The following is a 22,400-nucleotide window of genomic DNA, read 5'->3' on the forward strand; positions in this document are numbered from 1 at the left end:
GTTTCTTACGTAATCACCACTAAAATGGTATCACACTGATAGCCCTTCCCAACTGACAATTTCTTCTTATTTCTTTCCATAAAACTAAAGCCCACACACTTTTAAACCATTGGAGTGTGGGGCAACATTGCTTTCCATCTCATGAATTAAATGAATTGACATTAGCACCTGACTGAGCTCCAGAACCTAGGCGATGAATTTATCCATCTGGTAACAACTTTCACACATGTTCTTGTACAAGTGGTGCAGGATATGCAATGACTGAGCATGCTCTGTCATGCATCTATATCAGTCAACAAAGAATAATCAGCTCCTTCCTTTTGCTTACATCACATCAGATTTCATCTTCTCACTAAAAACACAATGGGCAGGATAACCTCTTTGCCTGTTGTAAAATATGACTTGTATCAAAATCCAAGACTCATTTATAACTCAAGTTGTAAGCTATAAATTTTTATATAATTCATGGAATGTAAATGAAGTTATCTGAGAGACTAAAGTAATTGTGATCTTAATAACCAAAGGTTAAGAGGAAACAATGTAGTGTTCAAAATTATAATTATTTTGTCAGTGAAGTAGAGAAGAGAATTGGCAATTACTGGTAGAGTAAAGAGATTAGGAGTGATTTTTTTCATAAAAGTTGCATTGTGAGATAGAATATCCAATCAGATTTAGTGGTGGAAACAAAATCCTGAATGACCTTTGAAAAGAATTGGAAAAGGGAAAAAATAAAGTCCATAGGAAAGGCAGTGTCTTTAAGTAGTTTACATTTCCGGATGAGTCACAATGAGAATGATTGAGCAAATGATTTTTTAATCTTTGCTATATAAAAGAGACTGCTTGACCTGGTGAGTTTCTCCAGCATAACTTTGGCTTCAAAACATTTCATTTTGTTTCAGTTTTTGCCAACAATGCTTTTCTTTCTTTCCAACATCTTAGAGAAAAGGGATCTGTTGAAAAAGATCATCTTTTTCTGAATAAAAATTTCACTGAATATGATTTTTTTAAAGAATCATATGTACTAATAATAAAAACCCAAGACTTTTTTTCTTGTCACTTCTCTTCTTTCTCCACACTCCACCTCACTCAAATCCACCACAACTGTGGGAAAAGTAAAGAGTCAATGGTACTCAAAATAAAGAGTTCTGAACTTTACTGGATTCTGCTCAAGAATGTTGAGAAATGTTAGAGAGGGGCCCTTGCAGCTCCTCTAACCACAATTTTCAAAATATTTTCTGATGAAAAGTTACAGAGAAAGACTAGAAAAAGAGACAAGTACAGTAAATGGACAAATAAATTGTAATCAGACTAATATTTTTCATTGGTCAAGCCCCCAGAGTATATTATATGCGTGACATTTATTCTCAAAATTACATGGGTCAATTTAATTAGCAAGCATTTGTAAAAGGCTTATTCCATTTGGCAATTCAGTTAAGAGATGTCTGAAGAAAAAAATGACTGTGGATTTGTTTTATTATTGTGGAATAGAGATTGTTGATAAAATTAGAGCTACCATACTATAATGAAAACCTGTGCTGGAATGAAAGTTAGTTAAATCACACTCAGTAATGCAGTTAACTGATGTTATTTGGAATGGACAGTAACATACCTCCCATATAGTTAATTTCCCGTAGCAATGCACATAGGGAGAGAAGATGAAATGTAGTGTTCAGGTAAAGTGACATTAGAAGCCAAAGGATAAATGGAGTAGTACATCAGATGTAATTTAGATAGCAGCTGTAGTGTTTTCATTATAAAAATGGACCATGGAACTTGTTAATTGCACTAGAAATTCACAAAGTACAAGTCATGATATTATGGCTTGATTGGGTTCGTGGATTGTGGTGAGAGGTTAGAAAAGGCTGTGTGGGCGAATAAAGGCAGTGTGACAAATTTACATTGGCAATTCCATTAAAAGTGGAAACAATGAAAAAAATCTGATTAATTTCAGTCTTCAGTACTGGGTTTTAATGGCACTTGTAAATGCTTCATATGGTCCAACAATCAGTCGAAGAGTTTGGAAAGTTCAGGAAAATGTAGACAATAGATTGGGAAGAATGACGTCAAATAACATTTAGCTGCTGAGGTTCATAATTTGCTGAGTAGTTTAACTAGCTGAACTGTATTAGTTATAGATATATCTGATTTTCTTCTCTAATTTTCCTATGGGTGTATTACCTGAAAGCTCTATTTTATATGAACCTGACAGAATTGAAAGTTATATCTGAAATTCAATGGAAAAATAAGCTAATACTTTTCAGAAAGACAAAGAACAACTTCAAATGAAACAGAAAGGTACAAAGCGAAGGAGTTATAAGCATCAGTCTTTAGATTTGAGGAAAACATGATCAGACGACGAACTTAGTTAAAATATTAAAATGCTAAGAACAAATTCTCCTTAGCATAAAGATAATTAGTTATTTTCCAATATTCATGTCCTTTAAAAAAACATTGCTTTACACAATATTATTCAGGTGAAGAGATTTGCTGATGTGGTGAACCATTCTGCAGTATGAAAAGACAATAGAGAGTTTCATCCCTTTCCGGCCTAGCATTAATCCATGTAGCATTAAAATGGTCACCACCACCATCAAACCCTATCCCTGAAAATCTTAATGAGACAGTTAAAAGGCTAATTCATTCTATGCCCTGAGACATAAATGCATTCTTGTGACAAAACTAATTAAAGAAGGTTGATATTAAAAAAAAACACTCCTAAAGTCTTAATGAACTAGATATGCAGCATTAAAGGGCAACAACAAAATATTAGAACCTCAAGACAGCAGTAACAACAAAAGTCAAGGAACTTATGATCATACCATAGAGTGTATTGTCAGATCATATTTTAAGTACAGCATCATTTTATGTTCACTGAAACATTCTAGCTGGCAGCAATCCATAAATGAGTTATGAGAATTCTTTTTTTTTTGCATATTTTTAAAAATTTTCGTACTCATAAAATTCAAACCATATAATCTTTTTTTAACGTTCATTTAACATAGAGTCTGTATGTATTCCCCCCACCTCCCCACCTTCATACAATTGAAAGTACATTCAATTAAATTACATTGATACAATTAAATTAAAAATAAAAAAAACTCAAAATGAAACTGAAACATGTCACCTGCGCCATGTCCCACTTCTTTGATCACATTAATTTCCCTTATGGGACGGACTGCTACAGTATCCCTATTTCGAAGGGGGAGGGGGGAAGAACTAATCAATCTGTGTGGTTGCCACATCTTAATGAATGTGTTATGTTTCTTTAGATTGTACATGATTTTCTCCAGGGGAATGCAACTCTGCATTTCCATATTCCATTGTGTGGTATTTAGTTGGGAGTCGGACTTCCACAAAACTGCTGTACACTTCTTGGTTACTGACAGGTCGAAATTCATGAACGAAATTTGGTATTTGGAGAGTCTAAAACTCACGTCCCCAATGTCTCCCAGAAGGTATACTTCTGGATCCTGTGGAAAATGCACTTTTGTAATTTTGTTTTAGAATGCCCCCAGGTCTTCCCAGAAAGATCTTACCTTTGTACATAGCCAGGTGGAGAGGACAAAAGTTCCACACCACACCTAAGGACATTTCTGAAATTTCTGGCTTTGGTTTATGTAATTTTTGTGATGTGAGGTACAACTGATGCAAGAAATTGTATTGTATCAACCTGTATCTGGTATTGATGACTCCAATCACGCTGTCCAGACACAGGTCTTGCCACCACTCTTCACTGATAGCTGTGTCCAAGTCCGATTCCCATTCCCATCTCTCCCTTGACCTGTGTAAGCCCGGCTTCAGGCCCTCATTTTGGAAAAAGTAATACATCTTAGAGATAAATTTACACACACCCTGTCAAATTAGAATCTCCACGTTACTACATCATAGAATGGTCCCAATTTTTCCCTTAAGGAAGATCTTATTTGCAGATAGCAGCAGAAGAATATTCTATTATTTGTTCCTCAATTGCTCAATTGACATGAGCTGCCTTTGCTTGTAACAATCCTCGATATACCTAATCCCCTTCTGGCACCAGGTGTCCAGGATTTTATATCCCAGAGTCAAGGGTATTAAGTTGTTCAGGGTCAAAGGCATTTTGGGAGATATCCCTGCTTTCAATCTAATACATTGAATTAATATTTGCTATATCTGAAGTACATGGAGTTATCCATTTTTTTGAAATTAATTTAGTGTCCCATTTAGATATAAACACTCCTGCTATTTTTCACCTACCGCAAGTAGTCCAATTTGTGCCCACGGGGGGTGGGGGGGGTGGCCGTTGCTCAAAGAGTGAGGCGATAAACCTTGCCTGGGTTGCCCAGCATTATTTTTTGAAATCAGGTAACTTTAAAAAACCCCAAATTATAGTCCCACATCAACCTTACCATGCAGATTCCAGCCACTTTATCATTCCACAGGAACATCCTGACACATTCGTTGAGAGTCTTAAAAAAACCATGTGGCAACAAAAAAAGGTAACGATTGAAAAAGATACTGGAGTCTTGGCATCACCTTTATTCTGACCAGTAGTGTTATGGGCAGTGCACTCCATCTAACAAGGTCCTCCTCAATCTTTCAGAGCACAGGAAAATATATATAAAATATAAATTGCACAAATCCTTGTCCACTTTTATCCCCAGATATTTAATGCCTTCTTGCGGTCATTTAAATTGACTTCTCTGTTGATATTGTTTATAATCTCCTTTCGTCAAAGACATAATCTCACTTTTGTCTAGATTTACTTTATACCCCGAGTCCTTTCCATAATACTCCAGTGTGGTCCTCAGTCTGACCAAAGACCCCTTGGGGTCTGTCAAATATACCAACACATCATTAGAGGAAAGGTTGATTTTGTGTTCCATCTTGCCCACCCTGAAACCCTTTATGTCTGGATTCCGCTCAATGGCTTTCACCAGCGTCAGTGCGAACAGCGCTGGGGACAATGGACAACGCTGCCTACTGGACTGCTCAAAGGTAACACTGAAGACATCTGCCCATTTGTAATAATTTTTGCTTGGGGGTTTACAATAAAGTGTCCTCATCCAGTTAACAATTTTTGACCCAATTCAAATTTCTCCAGTGCCTTGAACAAATAGTCCCATGGGAATCTGTCAAAGGCTTCTTCCACATCCAAAGCTACATCCACTCCTGGATCCACCCCCAATTGTGCCAAATGTACTATATTAAGCAATCTAGCTATGTTGTTTACTGATTGTCTCCTTTCTACAAATCCAGCTTGGTCTGGATTTGTTAGTTTCGGAAAATATTCTGCCAACCTATTGGCCAATGCTTTTGCAATGATTTTATAATCTGTGTTTAATAATGACATGGGTCTATACAAGGCATGATTCAATGGGTCCCTGCTTTTTTTTGGAATCACTGTGATGATTGCTGGGGAGAAAGACTCCGGGAGGGTGTGCATATCCACCACCTGGTCCACCACCTTCATGAGAAGGGGCATTAAAAGATCTTTGAACTCTTTATAAAATTCATTGGGGAAACTATCCTCTCCCGGTGATTTACCAGTCTAGATAGAGCTCAGGGTCCATGCAATCTCCTCTTTAGAGAAAGGGGCACTCAGCCCCTCTCGCCCTTCCTGATCCAAATTTGGTAGTTCCAATGAAAGCATGAAATCATCTATTTTAGTAGGATCACCGCCTGACTCAGATATATACAATTCCTTATAAAACCTTCCAAATGTTTTGTATTTTTTTTTGGTTTATATGATTTCTCGCCTTCCCCTGTCTGAATCGCATTAATTGTCCTTGAGGCCTCTTCCGCCCTCACCTCCAGGACAAGACCTTGTGGGCCCTCTCCCCCAACTAACAATACTGTTGTCTAGATCTTAAAATCAACTTTTTAAGGTATATCGAGGATTGTTACAATTCTTCTGTGCCCGCTCTTGGATAGTCCTTTTTTAGTTGTGCTATCTCATGTTCTAAAGTGTTAACCTCCTTCATGTGCCCCTTTTTAATGCTCTTGGTATAACAATTATCTGGTCCCTTAAATAAGCCTTCAATGTGTCTCACATTAGAAAGTTAAACTCAGCAGAGGGGAAGTTTGTCTCACAGAATAATTCTGAGCTCTAACAAAGCTACAAAATTCTGGTCTTCCCAACAGCAGCGTATTCTATACATTGAGGCCTGCTTATCTGGCATTGTAATGGTCAGCGTCAAGGTGAATGACCCGACAGTAGTCGAGCCATGTACTCGGTCTACACTATTCTACACTCCAATCGGGTTGATGCCAAAAATAAATCAATCCTGGTGTAGGTATTATGTTGTTTCAAGTAAAAGGAATAATCCCTTTCTCTCAGATTCAGCCTTCTCCAGACATCTATGAGATTTAGCTCATTAATAAAGGCTAGGGTAGACTAAGCCACCCCAGCCTTTGTTACCTTCTTTGCTGATTCGTCCATGATCAGATCCAGTCAAAAATTATAATCCCCTCCAATCAAAACATTCTCCCACCCTTTGGATACTTTCAAGATACGTCCTGCATGAATATTTTATCGTCAAAGTTCAAGGCATATTCATAAGTGTCCGGGTTCTGAGTATATTTGACAATGCATCATCATGAATCTCCCCACTGAGTCAGCGACCACTTCCTTCACCATCACCATTCTTCCCTATCAAGATAGCCACTCCCCTGGCTCTGGAATTGAAGGAGGACATTGCCATCTGCCCCACCCACTCCCCCTTTAACTTTAAATGCTCTTGCATTGTAAGGTGGGTTTCCTGTAAAAACACTAAATCCACCTGCGTCTTTTTTAGGTGTGCCGTGACTCTTTTTCTTTTAGTTTTCCTGTCTATCCCATTTACATTAAAACTCACAAATTTGTTTGACATCCATTATCCCTGGATCACTCCGTTATATCCCTCCCCCTCCTTCTTATCCCCTAATCACCTTCATCCTGGTTCTCCTCCATAAATCCATAAATTAACAAACTAACACCCACAATTCAGAAGAAAATGAAAAACAGCCCAGAACCCCCCCGCCATTCCTCTTTTTCCCCCACCCAGTTTACCTTTTCCGTCCCAGCACCTACAACCAAGCTATTGGTGCCAATTCCCACCCCCCCGCCATTTTGAGACATGCCCAATGCACCCATCTACCATTTGTACCTCCCTCCCTTTCTTTGAGGTCTCCGTATTCATTCTTACTTCTAATATATATTCATCTTTATACATTAACGTTATGAAAAAATTCCCCTCGTATTCCTCACAATTACAATATTTACAGTCTATCTTTCCCGATTCCCTCTTTCTATCTTATTTTCATTTACATATAATCCCGAAGCAGTGATTGGGTTTTTACAAAGTCCTTTTCCCTCCCGCCCTTACTATCTTCAGCATTGCCAGGTGATGGAGGGTAAACTCAATTCCTTTTTTGTTCAAGGCTCTTTTTAACCAGGTCAAATTCCCTCCCGTGTTTTAATAGCACCGTGCTTTATGTCCTGGTAGAATAAAACCATTACCCCCCCCCCCCCATATTCCACTGGACACCCCCTTGCCTTCAAACCCACTGCTACCATCTATAAAATCTTCTCTCTATCCTGGTACCGAAGGATCCTTTCCAGGATACAGCTTGGCTGTTGGCTTCACCCCAGCTTGGCTGTTGGCTTCACCCCAGGCTGTGGGTAGGGGGGGGAGGCTGGAGGAGAGAGTGGTGGGGGAAAAAACTGGTGGACCCATTTTATTTCCAGGTTATTTCCAATTGTTTTCTCCCCAGTATATCTGGGATCCATTTTTTCAGGAACTCCGCCATGTCTCTTCCCTCCTTACCCCCCACAATTTTAACCATTCTCCTCCTGCTGATGTTTAATCTGAATGGCATAGAAACACTGGAGAAACTTGAGCTGATCCACCCTGAAGGTTAGCTTATGAATGACAGTAAGCAGAAAAGTGAACATGGAAAATGACTTAGAAATTACAAGAATAATCAAAGGGCCAGGAGTTTAAATGAGTAAATTATTGAAAATTATTAATAAAATAGATTCCTCAAAAGGCATACAAGATTTTAAAAACTTAGAATTCTTCAGAAGTTTACGCATGCTACGATTTCAGGATTTGAAGAGACAATCTGAATGAATTTTAAATTAAATTTTGTAATTTAGAAATACTGCATGGTTACAGGCCATTTTGGCCCATGAGTCCATGCCACCCAATTTATACCCAATTAACCTGCACAACCAGAACATTTTGAATGTGGTAGGAAACCAGAGCCCCCGGGGAAAACCCATGTGGACACATGGAGAACATACAAACTCTTTACAGAGGGTGTCGGATTCGAATCCCTGTCCCAATTGCTGACCCAGTAAAGGCATTGCGCTAATTGCTATGTCAACCATGCTGTCGAAAGGCTAAACGTTTTTGTCATTTAGAATTAAGAAGTAAAACATGAATGTCTGCAGACAACGTAGTTGAAGTAAACATACAAGGCAGGAGAATTTTAGCAGTTCAAACAATGTATGTAGCAAAAATAAAATTGCCAGTACATAATTGATGTTTAGAGCTTGAGACCTTCATCAATATTAGCAGGCGTCTGAATAAAAGGGTAAGGGGTAGGCATGGTAACAAAGGCAGGAAGTAATAGGTGGAGAAAGGAGAGAGGGCACAGCAGCAAGCAAGGAGAATAGAGAGGGAAAGGGATGAAGAGCTGACAGGCTGAAGGGAAGGGAGGGGGAAAGGGGAGCAGGTTAATAGAAACCAGAAAAGTCAATGTTAATGAAATCCAGCTGAAGATAAAATTTTAAATAAAGTCTTCCAAAAAAAAAAATCCAGCTGAAGAGGGCCCAGAAGGAAAATCAGGTGTTGCTCATCCAATTTACGGGTAGTCTTGGTGGAATAGTATGAGGCCATGGACAGACATGTGAGTATGGGAGTGTGATGCAGAACTGAAAAGGTTGGCCACTGGGAGGTCCCTGCCACTGGTGTGGACAGAGTGAAGGTTCTCAGTGAAGCGATCTCCCAGTCTGCGCCCAGTCCCTCCTGCCTTTGCGACCACGCTTCCCCATTACCCTTTCATTTGGATTCCTGCCAACATTTTTCCATACATTGGTGAAGGGCTCAAGCCCAAAACATGGTTATTTAAAAAAAAAATCTTTGCTGTATAAAGGACATTTTTTAACTCATTTAGCATTAAGTTGTCCTTTGCAAAAGAATTGAATGATTCTCAAAAGTGAGAAATTCAATCCAGTGGTTTAATGGATAAAATGCATTTTTTCTACAGAAATAACCCAAAAAAATCATATTTATATAGGTTAATTAATATTAAGTTAAAAATCATCATCTTACATACCACTGGTTGAGTAGTGGATGTTGCAGTTTGCTGAAGTGACTGTGGATGAGTTTCCTTTGTCTGGATCCTCATGGTTCCACTTGTTTGGCCAATGGCATTGTTACCATTAGTAACCTGAGGAAGCTGTTGCGTTAAAGCTGCCTTCAGTCGCTGCAAAAAAAGACCAAACCAGCAGTTTCACTGGTATACCAAAATATATCAGTTAAGAGTAAAGAGAATATCCAAATTCATGAAATCTGTATCTGTAGATACACTGGGCAGACTCTATAAATACAAACCGAAAGTACAAACTACGTTCCTAATATAGCATTACAGATTATTTTTGCAAACTAAAATATGCACCATTTTTTAATTCTTTTCAAATCTTCTTAAAATGGAATTTAAAATGTCCATGCATTGGACAAGGTAAAAGACAGGCTGATCCATTAAAATTATACTGGGTGCGGCGGCATTCGGTTGGACTGCTCATCGCCCATCCTATCCCAGTCAATGGTCATGAAGCAAAACACAGCTTAAAATGTGTACTCCATTAAGATGAAAATTACTTCTGTGATGACAAATTTCATTAGAAATGGTTGAAGAAATTATGGGAACACACATAGATGATTTGGCTTTCAATTTATTAATAATAAAAATCAATCAATTACTGTTATTAGCTGAAGTTTCACTCTTGCCAAAAAATACCCATGTTTCTAATTTTTTTCTCAAATGTGCTTTTTATTTTTAGACTATGTTCCCCTATCCCAAATTCCCGAATAAGTGGAAATAGTTTATCTCTACGCTACTTATTCTAAATGATAATTGAACATTTTGATCAATTATCCTTTAGATTTTTTAATTAGCCAGGATATAACCTAGTTTGTGTAATCTGTCTTTGTTATTTAACTACTGATTTTAAGTTATCATTCTTCTATAGTCTATTTGCACAAGTTACACGAGGAGGGCCTACATTAATACTGCACTCCCTTCAAAGCCTGATACAGAATGGCATAAAATACTATTAAAAAGGAACTGTGTAGTTGTAACACAACTTTTATTTCTATTTTGTTCTAATTACCAAGACACAATTTGTTGTAATTGACAATGACATTGTAATAATGCATGTGGAATGCTAAATCTCTAAATTTCCACTTCAAAATTTTGAAACTGCAGTGTTGTATCCTTAGAGGCAATATGGTGAATTCAACATTGTCTGCTATGAAAGCTGTTTCCCACATTTTCTATGTTTTTTTAAAATCTATTAAAATCTCATTGTAAATCAGTTTTACCGTGCATAGTTTACAATATAACCTTCCATTATAGTATTATCATATTTGGATACAGACCAACATTTCATCAAGTAAATTACTTTCATTCACAGTGGAATAGTTGAGGTTCCAATACAAATTTGGGAAATCAATAGTTAAAACATGACTCCTTTAGTTTCTATTCAATATCCAAACTTCCTCTCATTTCTTAGTCAAGGCAATAATTCACCTTCCAGTTTGAACTCACGGTTTCTTCTGAAATTCTTTACCAGATGCCTTCTGTGATCCATATAGGCGACATTCAGATTTGTTTCCCTGTTCACCACTTAAGTCACCTCTTCAAAAGATTCAATCAAATATGCCAGTTGTGTACACCTTTCACAAATTTGCTTATTTTTCTGATTTTCAGATATTCAATCACACCTTCTAGTTATGGACACGAGTAATTATCAGAGAGTAGACATTACGCATTTTGGTCTGCATACTTTCCTGATAAAATATGCAACTTCCAGTCCAAAGTAAAAGTTCCTGAATCAAAGGATCTTATGGGGAAGATGAAGCAGTTAAATTAGCTATTTATGCTGCACTCTTTCTTTTCTCTCATAAAGCTGTCACAAGTGAAGCCAAACAGGAAAATATGCAGATGTTGTGATAGTAGTGAAATACACAAAAGTACAGGAGAAACTCAGCAGGTCAAGAGCCTGAGCTCTTTGTCAAGGTATGAGCAAAAAGTAGACAGGTGGACAAATAAAAAGGTGGGGGGAAGGAGCAGGGAGGGCACAGGCCAACAGGCCAGAGGTTGTTGGTGGATATGGGTGGAAAGGCAGAAAATAAAAAAGCTAAGAGAAAAAAGCTACCCTTCCCCCAATCAGGCTATTTACATACTGTTTGAGAGAAAACTTTCCTGGACACCTCCCTCACTCATCCAAGCCCTTTGCATCATGGCAGTCCTCATCTATCTGAGGGAAGATGAATTCACTCACCATTACAACCCTTTTATGCTTGCAACTATCGGTGACTTCCCTACCTCTTAGTTCCTCTCATTCCCACTGATTTTCGCACGTCTTAAAAACCAAGTTGTCGATCATGCTCCAGTTTGAAATTCACAAAGCAGTAAATTGGCATATTTAATGGTGTTGAAAATGGAATGAAGTTGCCCAACCTTAACAGAGTGGTTTTCCACATTATGCATAATTTAATGTTCTTTTAATAAATTATTTTCCAAACCATTCCTGAGAATATCCACAGAGGCAATGGATCCAGCATCTTGATTGTGAAACTCATGTTCTAGTTTTGGGTTTAATAAAAATATTTTCACTATTTAAAAATTGAAATGAGTATAAAGTATATAAGGTTTAATTTTTAAACATACCTTCCACTTCTCATATGGTTGTACATCATGCTGGATTCCTTTGGCAGAAGGGAAGAAGAAATCTAAACTAAATACCTTCATGATGACTGTCAATATCCCTGCCTGATAGTTCCACAAAATGGCACATTTTTCGCAGAGGAAAGTAGCTGTCTTATTATTCCCTCCTAACATAGAATATGTCATTTAAATCTTTTAGGAATGAATGTTCCAACTAAATATCAAAAAACAAAATTCACGATAGAGGCAATTAAGACACTAGAATAGACAAAAAAATATGGTATGTTGCTACTTGTACGAAGTAATAACGATACAAATTGAAAATCAAGTGTAAGTAATACAACCTGCTTTATCTGAACTAAATTTAAGAATATAACCAATAATAACAGAAACAGGCCTGTGGGCCTTTTGCGTCTGTTTAGTAAATCAAGATGGATCTAATCCTGGTCTTAATGCCCATTTTCCCTCTCTCCCTACACCTTTGATTTCCTGTGGCTTAAATGTTTTGGCCTTCCATTAGGGTGTCCATTCCAAAAGAGGACATGGTCATACGTTACCATATATTACCACACCCACGTGTTTGCATTTGTTGTTTTTCCAGTACCGTCTAATTTAAAAATAACAAAAAAAATCATTCATTCTTCTCAATTCCAAAGAGCTCAGGTCCCTCTTTAATCATAGGAATCACCCCAGAAAACCTCCACATCGCAAACACATCCTTCCTTAAATATGGAGAAGATAACTGAATGTAGGTGTGTAACTCCAGGTATGTTCTCACTAATGTCATGTACAGTTATCAGGATTTTCCTGTTTTTATATTCCATACCCTTTGGAATAAAGAGTAACATTTGACTTACTTTTCTAAATGTGTGCTGTACCTGAACATTTTTTAGTGTTTTAAGTACTATGGCTCTCAGATCCTTCTGCACTACAACTCTAAAAATCTTTCCATTAATACCCAACAATATAATTTTTCATTCATTGTTTCAAAGTAGGTACATTTCCCCACATAATACTTCATCGATCAATTTCCTGCAACTCAATTATCCCTTTGCAGACTCTGTATCTCTTCACAACTTCCTAACTCACCTCTCTTTGCATCATAAACAAATTTAGCTGCATAACACTTAGTCAATTATCCAAATTATAAGTACAGATTATAAATAGTTGTGACCCCAGCATCAATTTCTGAAGTATTCCACAAATTACTGTTGCCAATATGAAGACCTATATAATCCCAATTCAGTTTTCTGTTAATTAGCCACTTCCCTATGCATTTATATCTGCATTCTTATCTTGTGCAGTAATCTTTTATGTGACATTTTATCAAATGTCTTCTTGAAATCTAAATCCCCTATGATTATCTAATTTTTATATACTTTTTAATATTTTATTTAACTGTTTAAAAAATTTGTTATATCCTTAAAGAATAGTAAATTAGACCTGATGTTGACTGCTTTATTATTTATGACTTATTTGATTTATTTTATTTTATATACAGCATGGTAGAAGTCGATCCCAGCCATTTAAACCCATCGCCCAATTACCCCAAAATTAACCTACAACCTCGTATGTTTTGGACAATGGGAGAAAACCAGGACACCTAGGGAAAAAACCCCCACACAAACACAGGGATTTTAAATGTCCTATTATTACCTTCTTAATAATAGATTTCAGAATTTTTCAAATGATAGATGCTAGTCTTTCTTGAATGTGGCATGCGATTTGTTCTCCCACCTTTCATAATTTCATCTGCTATTCAAATTAAGAATCCTTTGGAAGAAGTTTAGAAGTAAATTCAAAAGTAGGTATGGAATCATACCTTAAGTGATGAAGCCTACATACATGTCCATCCTTAAAATGTATATATTTTATCAACATATTAAAAGGTATGAAAATGAGATATTAAAATTATTTAGTATGCTGACTCGATTTTGACATTCTTTAACGCTAAATCATTTAATAGTAATTCATAAGATTCAAATGGGAAAACTCGATAATCAAAAAGCAAAAAAACTCCAGTTGCTGTAAATCTGAAATTAAAATCAGCGAGTGCTGTAAATACTGAGTAATTCAAGCAGCATTTCTTTATAAAGAAACAAAGCTATTGTGACTTCTTTGATAATATGACAACAAATTTGTGTAACATTTTAATTGGCTGATAAAATTTAGAATTATGACATTAGCAGTCAACTCTACGATAACAGCAAAGACATTACAAATTGCTCTGTCGAAAGAACAATCAAAATTGGCAGCCATGTGCAATCAGAATTTGTAATGTAATTCATCTGCATGACACCTGTTTTAATTTCATGAACAACACCATGTATAATTTTGAATTTACTTAAGGTCATTGCCTTGAAACATTAACTCTTTACCTCTCTCCAATGATGCTTCCTGGCCTTTTGAATGTTTTGAAACATTGAGAAATTTTTGTATTGAACATAAAACTGACATGAACCATGAAATTGGGAAAAATATATTCAGATGAAGGTTTGACATTTAATACAGCCATCATGCAAATGAAACATGCTTTAAGAGATCCTGATGATATTAGAGCGCCAATTTGGATCCTTCTTTCCACAGCAACGCAGCGATTTGCAGTCTTTGATCTAATTGCAGAGATTGTCACTTGTTTAATTTTAATGCTTCATCAGAAAATTATTGTTATGCAAAATTGGTAAGCTGCTATCAAAGGAGTTATTTCCTGTTTTAAACTGACTGAACAGTCATTTACTTATTTTCATATCTACATTAGGGTTCTCCTTTCACCGCAGTCCAGCATCAGCTCCAGCTGAAGTAGCAATCATTACATCTGATGACAGTTTTCGGTAAGCTTCACTGCACTATAGCTGTATTAGCTGTCAACTGTTCATCTGAATAGATTTTTTTTACCAATTTCAGTTTTCTTTAATTTCATGGATCAAATCAGATTAATATGCAACACAGGATTTCACCATTCTGATAAAATGAACAGCCAATCAAAAAATTTGTCATCAGAATAAAAGGGAGTCAAAATAGAATTACCATAGAGCTTTTCATTTAATAACAGCTGTGATATTTCATTGGAAATCATTTCAGCTTATGTAAAATCTATCCGTGCAGCACAAATTGACAGTAAAACTAAAAATAAATTTGCGTTGTTCATTTCATTAATCTTTTAACTGCTAGCCTATTGATTTAAAATATCTTAATTATTCAATATATATTATTTCCTTATATCACAACATACTTTGTCCCTGAATTGTATCGTGCACAGAACATCATTAAAGAGAGCTTTGAGACATGTATGCAAAGCTACAAAAACTTTTCCCAATAATGGAAGAGAATATATGTCTAGAAAGTAATACCAAAATGAACATGTTCAACAAGTAATTAATTTTATATAATTTTTCAATGTGGCAAAACCAATCACAACAATAGCATACAAAATGTCAAAAGTGAATATAGTATCCATTCAACACTGCCCAAATTTCTTTTTATTTCAAAGGATAAGGAAAGCAGGAGCAGTACACAACCAGCAGGTGATTCATGTAAAAGCCTGTTTTGCACTACTGATGGTGATTTTACAGCTGATTTGTTTTTATCAGTCAGTAAATGTAACTTTAAAATTATAAATGCAAAAATTTAAATAATTTTGTTTAAATTCTCATTTGTATAATGTTGTTGGATGGTCAGATTTGTAATCTTCTTACAAACCTCTGCCACCCTTATTGGCTATATCTATTCATATTTGTTCATTTGTGAAGCACAATTCCTAAAGGAACTGAAGGCTGTAAAAGGAATACATGGTTTCTCTGTGAACACCTGCTAACATTCACTAATACTTTACTGTCATATCAATGTACATTTTTGACAGCAGTAATATCATGTGCCCTTTCCCAAAGGGTTACAAAAAAACTGATTCTACAATTATAGATTTGAATAATGGAAAATTACATTGATAAAAAGCCATGACTTTCTCAAATTTTTATTTCCCAGTCAAATGAATTGTACGACAAATGCAATTTATAAATGATGTACACATGACATATTGATTATTTTGAAATTAATATTTTACCTACTCAACCAAATAAATTGTATTTAAAATTAAACTTTCACACAGTACAGGAATATAAATAATGAACATAATTGATTCTGAAAACCCCTTTCATTATCTCCAATGTGAAAAATAAATTGATTAATTGTTTCTCTAGTATTTAATTCTGAACTTGAAATAGTCACCCAGGTAGATTAGAAAACAAAAGAATTATATTTGGGGGAAAATAGTTTATCAAAAAAATTACTTCAAGGCAAGCAATATAGGAAATATTTTTAAATGTACTATTTATTCATTTCTACACTTGAAATAAAACCAAACCATAATCTTTTGACATAGTTATTAATAATCATTGCCTTAAACAAAAAAAAATAAAATTCAATATGTCTTATTAAGACTATTTAAAATCATTATGTATCTATAGAATATTTGAGTCATTTTGCAATTTATACATATCTTTATTTAGGATTATACCTGGCTCAAAAAAAATTCTAAAAAATATATTTACAGGGAAAACTATAGTTCAGTGATTGATGTTGTAGCCAAAACAACAAATGTAAGCAAAAAAATTATTTCATGATGAACATGTCATTACCTTGCTTCATATATGTAAATCTTTATTAGTAAATCTCTCAATTAAAAGGAATCGTGGTCATTAAATTGATAAGTGAAACACATATTGTATTTATCTGCTTTTCAAGACACATAACTAATAAGACAACAGGCCGAAGGAAATATTTCTCATCTTTTAATTTACCTTAAAAATCTTCAGAAATGAATACACAACCATTTGCATGAGGAAAAAAAAGAGCCTCTTTCTGGTGGTACAAACCTATCTGTCAACTGAATTTGCTCAGTATATAGTTCTTCTCTAAGCAGACAGCTTACAGAAAAAGATATTAAGCTTCAGAAACAATTCATGAAAAGTCAAATTCATATTTCATATCTGCCATGAAAACTCATCAGTGTAATAAACCCCCCTTCTCTAGGGTTTTATCCAACCATCTGCTGCTATATTACTTATCTTTATTTTGCAACTAATTAACAGCATAATCTTCTAAATTCAGCAAGTTAATTATCATTATTGTGGTCTTTGCAGCATCATCAGTCCTTCTGAAACAGTCTCTCTCCACCCCCAGAGAATGTGTGTAAATGAAGCAGGTTGGGAGAGGGTCTGTTTCCTTGGAGCAGGCTCATTAGGTGTTTGCTGATGAGCTCGGCATGCAGGGAAGCAGGTCACAAGAATTCTGCTGAACATGAGGTTCCATACTGGGCTCAGTCTGCTTAATGTATGTTTTTGAACCTTTGCCAAGCTGCCCTTCGTCAGCTCTCAGTAGAATGTACCCTACAGCAAACACTGTTGGCTGCTCACAGTGTGCAAAACAATTCCTCAGTTTGTCACACAAGTCTTGCATAGACTTCAGGAAAGTAATAGCTGGTTATATCCAAGACAATAACAAAACTTTTCCCTTGGTAGCTTTACAGTCATATCTGCTAATGCTAAATCATCCAATAAGGATAATCAAAAATCTACAGTTGTTACAATGCATTGATACAATGTTAAATGTAAGTGCCCAAATACACATTGTATAAATTATTAATACAACATTGCTCTTCCCTGTAAAGGATTCTTAAATGTTACTGCGACCAAAGTAACAAAATATTTAATTTAGTACCAAGTCAAACAATCAGAAAGGCAGCATTAAGACGTTGAGAATGTCATAACTGCATCAGATTAATCTTCTTTCCAGACAATATCAAATTTGTTGACCTACAACCTTGCCTTCTTTTTGTGCTGCTTGGCAACATATGGTTATTAATAGGATATTTGGGTCCCGTTTAATTTAAGAAAATTACTTATTCTTCCAGTTTCATTGCAAAGGTCCCCATATTCAAAGTGAAAATGAGATGTATATTCTTTTACTCCCTTGGGCAAAAATTTGGTGAGCCAATGAAGCAACAGCTGCTTGTTTACCCCATGGAATATCACCAATCGCTGCCACTGGTTTTATTCATAACTTTTCAAAATTTACCTTGACCTCTCTAACACATTGGTTGCCCAACAGCAAACCTGGTAGCACAGCAGCAGACCCTTTGACCCATGTGCCTGCATGGAAAATGATGCCCAAGTTAAGTAAAGTAAAAATCTGCTGTTTGTATTGCTAGATATTCATCTAGTCCCTGTACATTAATGTGTCTATCTCAAAGCCTCTTAAACATTATTAAGCATCCACATATATACCATTCCCTATGTGGAAAAAAAACAACTCATACATCTTCCTTATTATCCCCAAGCCCCTCATATGTCCTCTAGCATATGACATTTTTAACTGAGGAAAAATATTCTGACTGTCATTTCCCCTCATAATTTTATGCCTCTCAGATCTCCCCTAAGATTCTTACACCCCAGAGAGGACAACCTAAATTTGCCCAACGTCTCCTAATAGCTCATACCCTCTGATCTTGACAACATTCTAGTGAAACAAAGAATTGTTGGAGGAACTCAGCAGGTCAGGCTAATTGAGATCATTTCTACCCATAGATGCTGTCTGACCTACTGAGTTCCCCAGCAGTTCTCTGTTCAAGATTCCAACACAATTAATTTAATTTTGATTTTATTTAACAGCACATTTACAGGCCCTTCCTGTCCACAAGCTATGCCGCCCCAAATACCTTTATTAAACTACAACCCCCATATGTTTAAAGGTGGGAGGAAACTGGAGCCCCCAGAGGAAACCGACACAGAGATGGGAAGAATGTGCAAACTTCTTATAGAGAGCTCTGGATATGAACCCAGATCACTGGTTCTGTAATAGCATTGCGCTAACTGCTACACTATTCATGCCTCACTAAACTAGCTACAGCTCTGGGGATTTCTGGCCTGAATTCAGCCAATGTTTACCAAAATAATCATTCATGCATTCACCATCTTTAGACTACAAGTGGTCCCCAGGTTATGAACATCCGACTCATGGACAACTCGTACTTATAAATGGACTACACGTGCCTTCCGGTGTGTTGACTCAAATAAGGAGAAAAACATCAACCATTTTAAGTCGGATCATGTTGCCATTAACACTGTGTTAAGTGCGCCTACTTCGAGAAATTTACACCAGTAGTTTTATATGCATAGAAAGATAAAATATATATGAAGACAAACATTTGGACTAACTGTCGCTAAATAAGAACTGTATGTACCTGTTCCAACTTACCTACAAATTCAACTTAAAGACAGGAATGGATCTCATTTTAACCCAGGGACTGTCTGTATTTTCCTGCCCACTTAATGATTTTTCTTTCCACAAATTCACACTAATGTTCCTGAATCCTATTTTACATCAACTCCCTTGCCAGCTGACCTATATTAGCTCCTCAAGTATAAATTTGATTCGAAAAAATGGACAAAAGAAACCAGTTGTTATAATGGAAAAGAAAGATTCTGCAGGCATTTTTGAAAGATATGGTTAGTTAACATATTTTATGGCATTCACATTTATCATATCATCTCTGCATAACTCAAGACACCAGTCTCTTTGAGTCTCAAGAGTTACCATGGACCAGCAATTCCTTTTACCATCACGCTACTTGGCTTCTCCCAATGACTGACATGCTAAGAAGTAACAATTGGTATTTGCCGTTTGTTGAAAGTGAATGTAACTTCATCACAGTCCAACTTGGTGAAATTTTGTGAGTAACTAAATGGATTTTTTTTGTTAAGGATAAGCTAACCAGTAGTCATCGCTGGGGAACAGGGAAAAAAATCATGACACATTAATGCCCCTTTACACAGCCGTTAAAAGATGGGAATTAACCACCTCACTTACCTGTATAAACACAACAAATGTGGGATGAGGGGGTCATTTTCATCCCAAGGTAGATAACATCAGAGCCAATGCATCAGCTCCTGTCTTAAAAGGCACAATAACCCGGCTTTTCCTAGTTCAGTGTGAACAACCCAAGCTGGCTTTAAAGATGGGTCATTCACATGCCAATTAAGTGGCATTGCTGTGTAAAAGGGGTATTTGATTCTTCCCTCATCTTGCTTGATTATGATATAAACTTCAAAATATGGCTTCCTATAAGCAATCTGCTCAACATAGGAAGTAAGACACTATGTACATGAACATAAAAAAATAGGAGCAGACCATTCAACCCATCAAGACTGCTCTGCCATTCAATGAGATCATAATGATAGGCTCATCTCCACCTACCTGCCTTTTCTCTATAATCCTTTAATTCCCCTACTATGTAAAAAAAACTATCCAACCTCATCTTAAATATATTTATTGAGGTAGTCTCCATTGCTTCAATGAGCAGCAAATTCCACAGATTCACCAACCTCTGGGAAAAGCAGTTCCACCTCATCTATGTCCTAAATGTACTACCCTAAACCTTGAGGCAATGTCCGCTGGTTCTCGTGTTACTTACCCACCTCACTCTTAGGCCTTTCATATTTAAAAAAAAATTTAGACATAGCCCCTTTCAGCCTACAAGCTCATGCTGCCAAATTACACCCGATTGACCTACAACCCCAGTATGTTTTGAAGGGTGGGAGGCCCTGGCTAGTCCAATTATAGATAACCATCATTTTCAACCGTCTTTGTTGGACGCAGGTTTTAAGGATTGACAGAGAATAGGAATTCAAAGTTTTAATGATCTCTTCATTTGAGATAATTTTGCCTCTTTTGAACAATTATCAGCCAAATTTAATCTTTCCTAAAGACAACTTTTTAGATATTTACAAATTAGACATTTTGTTCAGTCTAATTTTCTGCAAATTTCCAACATCAATATTCTTGATCTGCTTTTTAATTTACAGTTTTATTTTCAGGGTGGATTAACTTCATGTATTTACAATAATTTATTGGATTTAAATTCAGCTCCCATGGCAGGGATTAAGAGCGATTGGGAACGAGGTGTGAATTTAACATATTCAGATGAAGATTGGTATTCAACTCACAGCTTTATTAATGATTCCTCATTTTGTGCAAGACACTGCTTATTACAATTTAAGGTGGTACGTAGAATTCATATGTCCAAACTTAAATTATCTCATTTTTATGGAGATTATTGATCCACTATGTGAGAAATGTGAATTTTTTGAAGTTTCCCTGATCCATGCCCTTATTTAGAGAGTTTCTGGAAAGACATTTTCAAAACTCTATCAACAATTCTTAAGATTACTTTAGAACCCTTCCCATTAATTCCATTGTTTGCTTTTTCTCGTGATTCAGATAAACTTATATCAGCGTCTCATGAAAAAGTTTTAGCTTTTACCACGTTGATAGCCAAACGAGCAATTTTATTGAAATGGAAAGATAACTGATCCCCTACTCATACACAGTGGTTATATGATGTAATATCCTATTTAAGTTTAGAGAAAATTAGATATAATATCAAAGATAAAAATTTCAATTTATGAAATTGTGGAGCCTATTCCCAGAATTTTTTAATAATTGGAAGAATGAACAATTATTGTATGTAACAGTGGTTCTTTCCTGTTCTCCGGGAAGCAGGGGTGGTCACCAGTAATTCCACATTATTGGAATTTATTTTATTAATTCAAAAGGTAACCTTGATTGGAGGAAGGGGATAGATTAGAGTTAGTTGTAGTTTTAGCTCCCCCCCTTTATTTTATACAAGTTCTTTCAATAAATAGATGGATGCATGGATCATTTCAATTGAATATTTTTGAGGTTTTATAAGCAACAATTTACGTAGATTTATCTACTTTTTTTCTATTTTTTTGTGCATGATTACTTGTATACAAAATAATGCATACAATGTAATGCTTATACGTTAAACTCAATAAAAATATTTTAAAAAGAAAAGATGAAGGGTGAGATGAAACCAGAGCCCGGGGAAAACTCACGTAGACAAGGGGAGAATATGCAAACTCCTTACAGACACCATGGGATTTGAACCCCAATCCCAATCGCTGGCGCTGTAACAGGGTTGTGGTTACCGCTATGCTAAACCTGTCATTTTATACATTTCTAAATCCCTCTCCTAGATTCCAACAAGTACAGTGCCAGACGACTCAATCTGCCCTCAGAGGCTAATCCCCTCATCTCTAAAATCAACCTGGTGAACCTACACTGCATCACTTCCAAAGCCAGTAGATCCTTCCTCAAGTCAGAAGACTAGAATTGCATGCAATACTCCAGATGCTGCCTCACCAGTACCTTGCAGTTTCAGCATTACTTCCCTGCTCCCGAATTCAATCCCTCTAGCGATGAAGGCCAACGTTCCGTTTGCCTTCTTCATAGCCTGCTGCACCTGCAAACAATCTTTTGCAATTCATGGACAAGCCCTCCCAAGTCCATGCTGCAATCACTTTCTATTGAAATAATACTATGAACTTCCCTTCCAAAGTGGGTAACCTCACATTTACCAACAATGTACTCCATCTGCCAGACCTTTGCCCACTCATTTAACCTATCTA

At 36.2% G+C, this 22,400-nt stretch overlaps 1 protein-coding gene across 11 annotated transcripts in view; it reads right to left on the bottom strand.

Moving 5' to 3' along the window:
- atf2 (activating transcription factor 2) overlaps window positions 1-22,400 on the bottom strand; it is a 147,650-nt gene that overhangs the window by 42,641 nt on the left and 82,609 nt on the right. For 10 of the 11 annotated variants that reach the window (XM_069935781.1, XM_069935782.1, XM_069935790.1 and 7 more), the window contains one exon: window positions 9,301-9,450. The exons of the other annotated variant lie outside the window; for it this stretch is intronic. In XM_069935781.1, the coding sequence (XP_069791882.1) occupies window positions 9,301-9,450 (150 nt within the window). The remainder of the gene's footprint in view (window positions 1-9,300; window positions 9,451-22,400) is intronic. 11 annotated transcript variants of the gene reach the window in all.

Source organism: Narcine bancroftii, chromosome 4, assembly GCF_036971445.1.
Source record: "Narcine bancroftii isolate sNarBan1 chromosome 4, sNarBan1.hap1, whole genome shotgun sequence".
NCBI classification, from domain to species: domain Eukaryota; kingdom Metazoa; phylum Chordata; class Chondrichthyes; order Torpediniformes; family Narcinidae; genus Narcine; species Narcine bancroftii.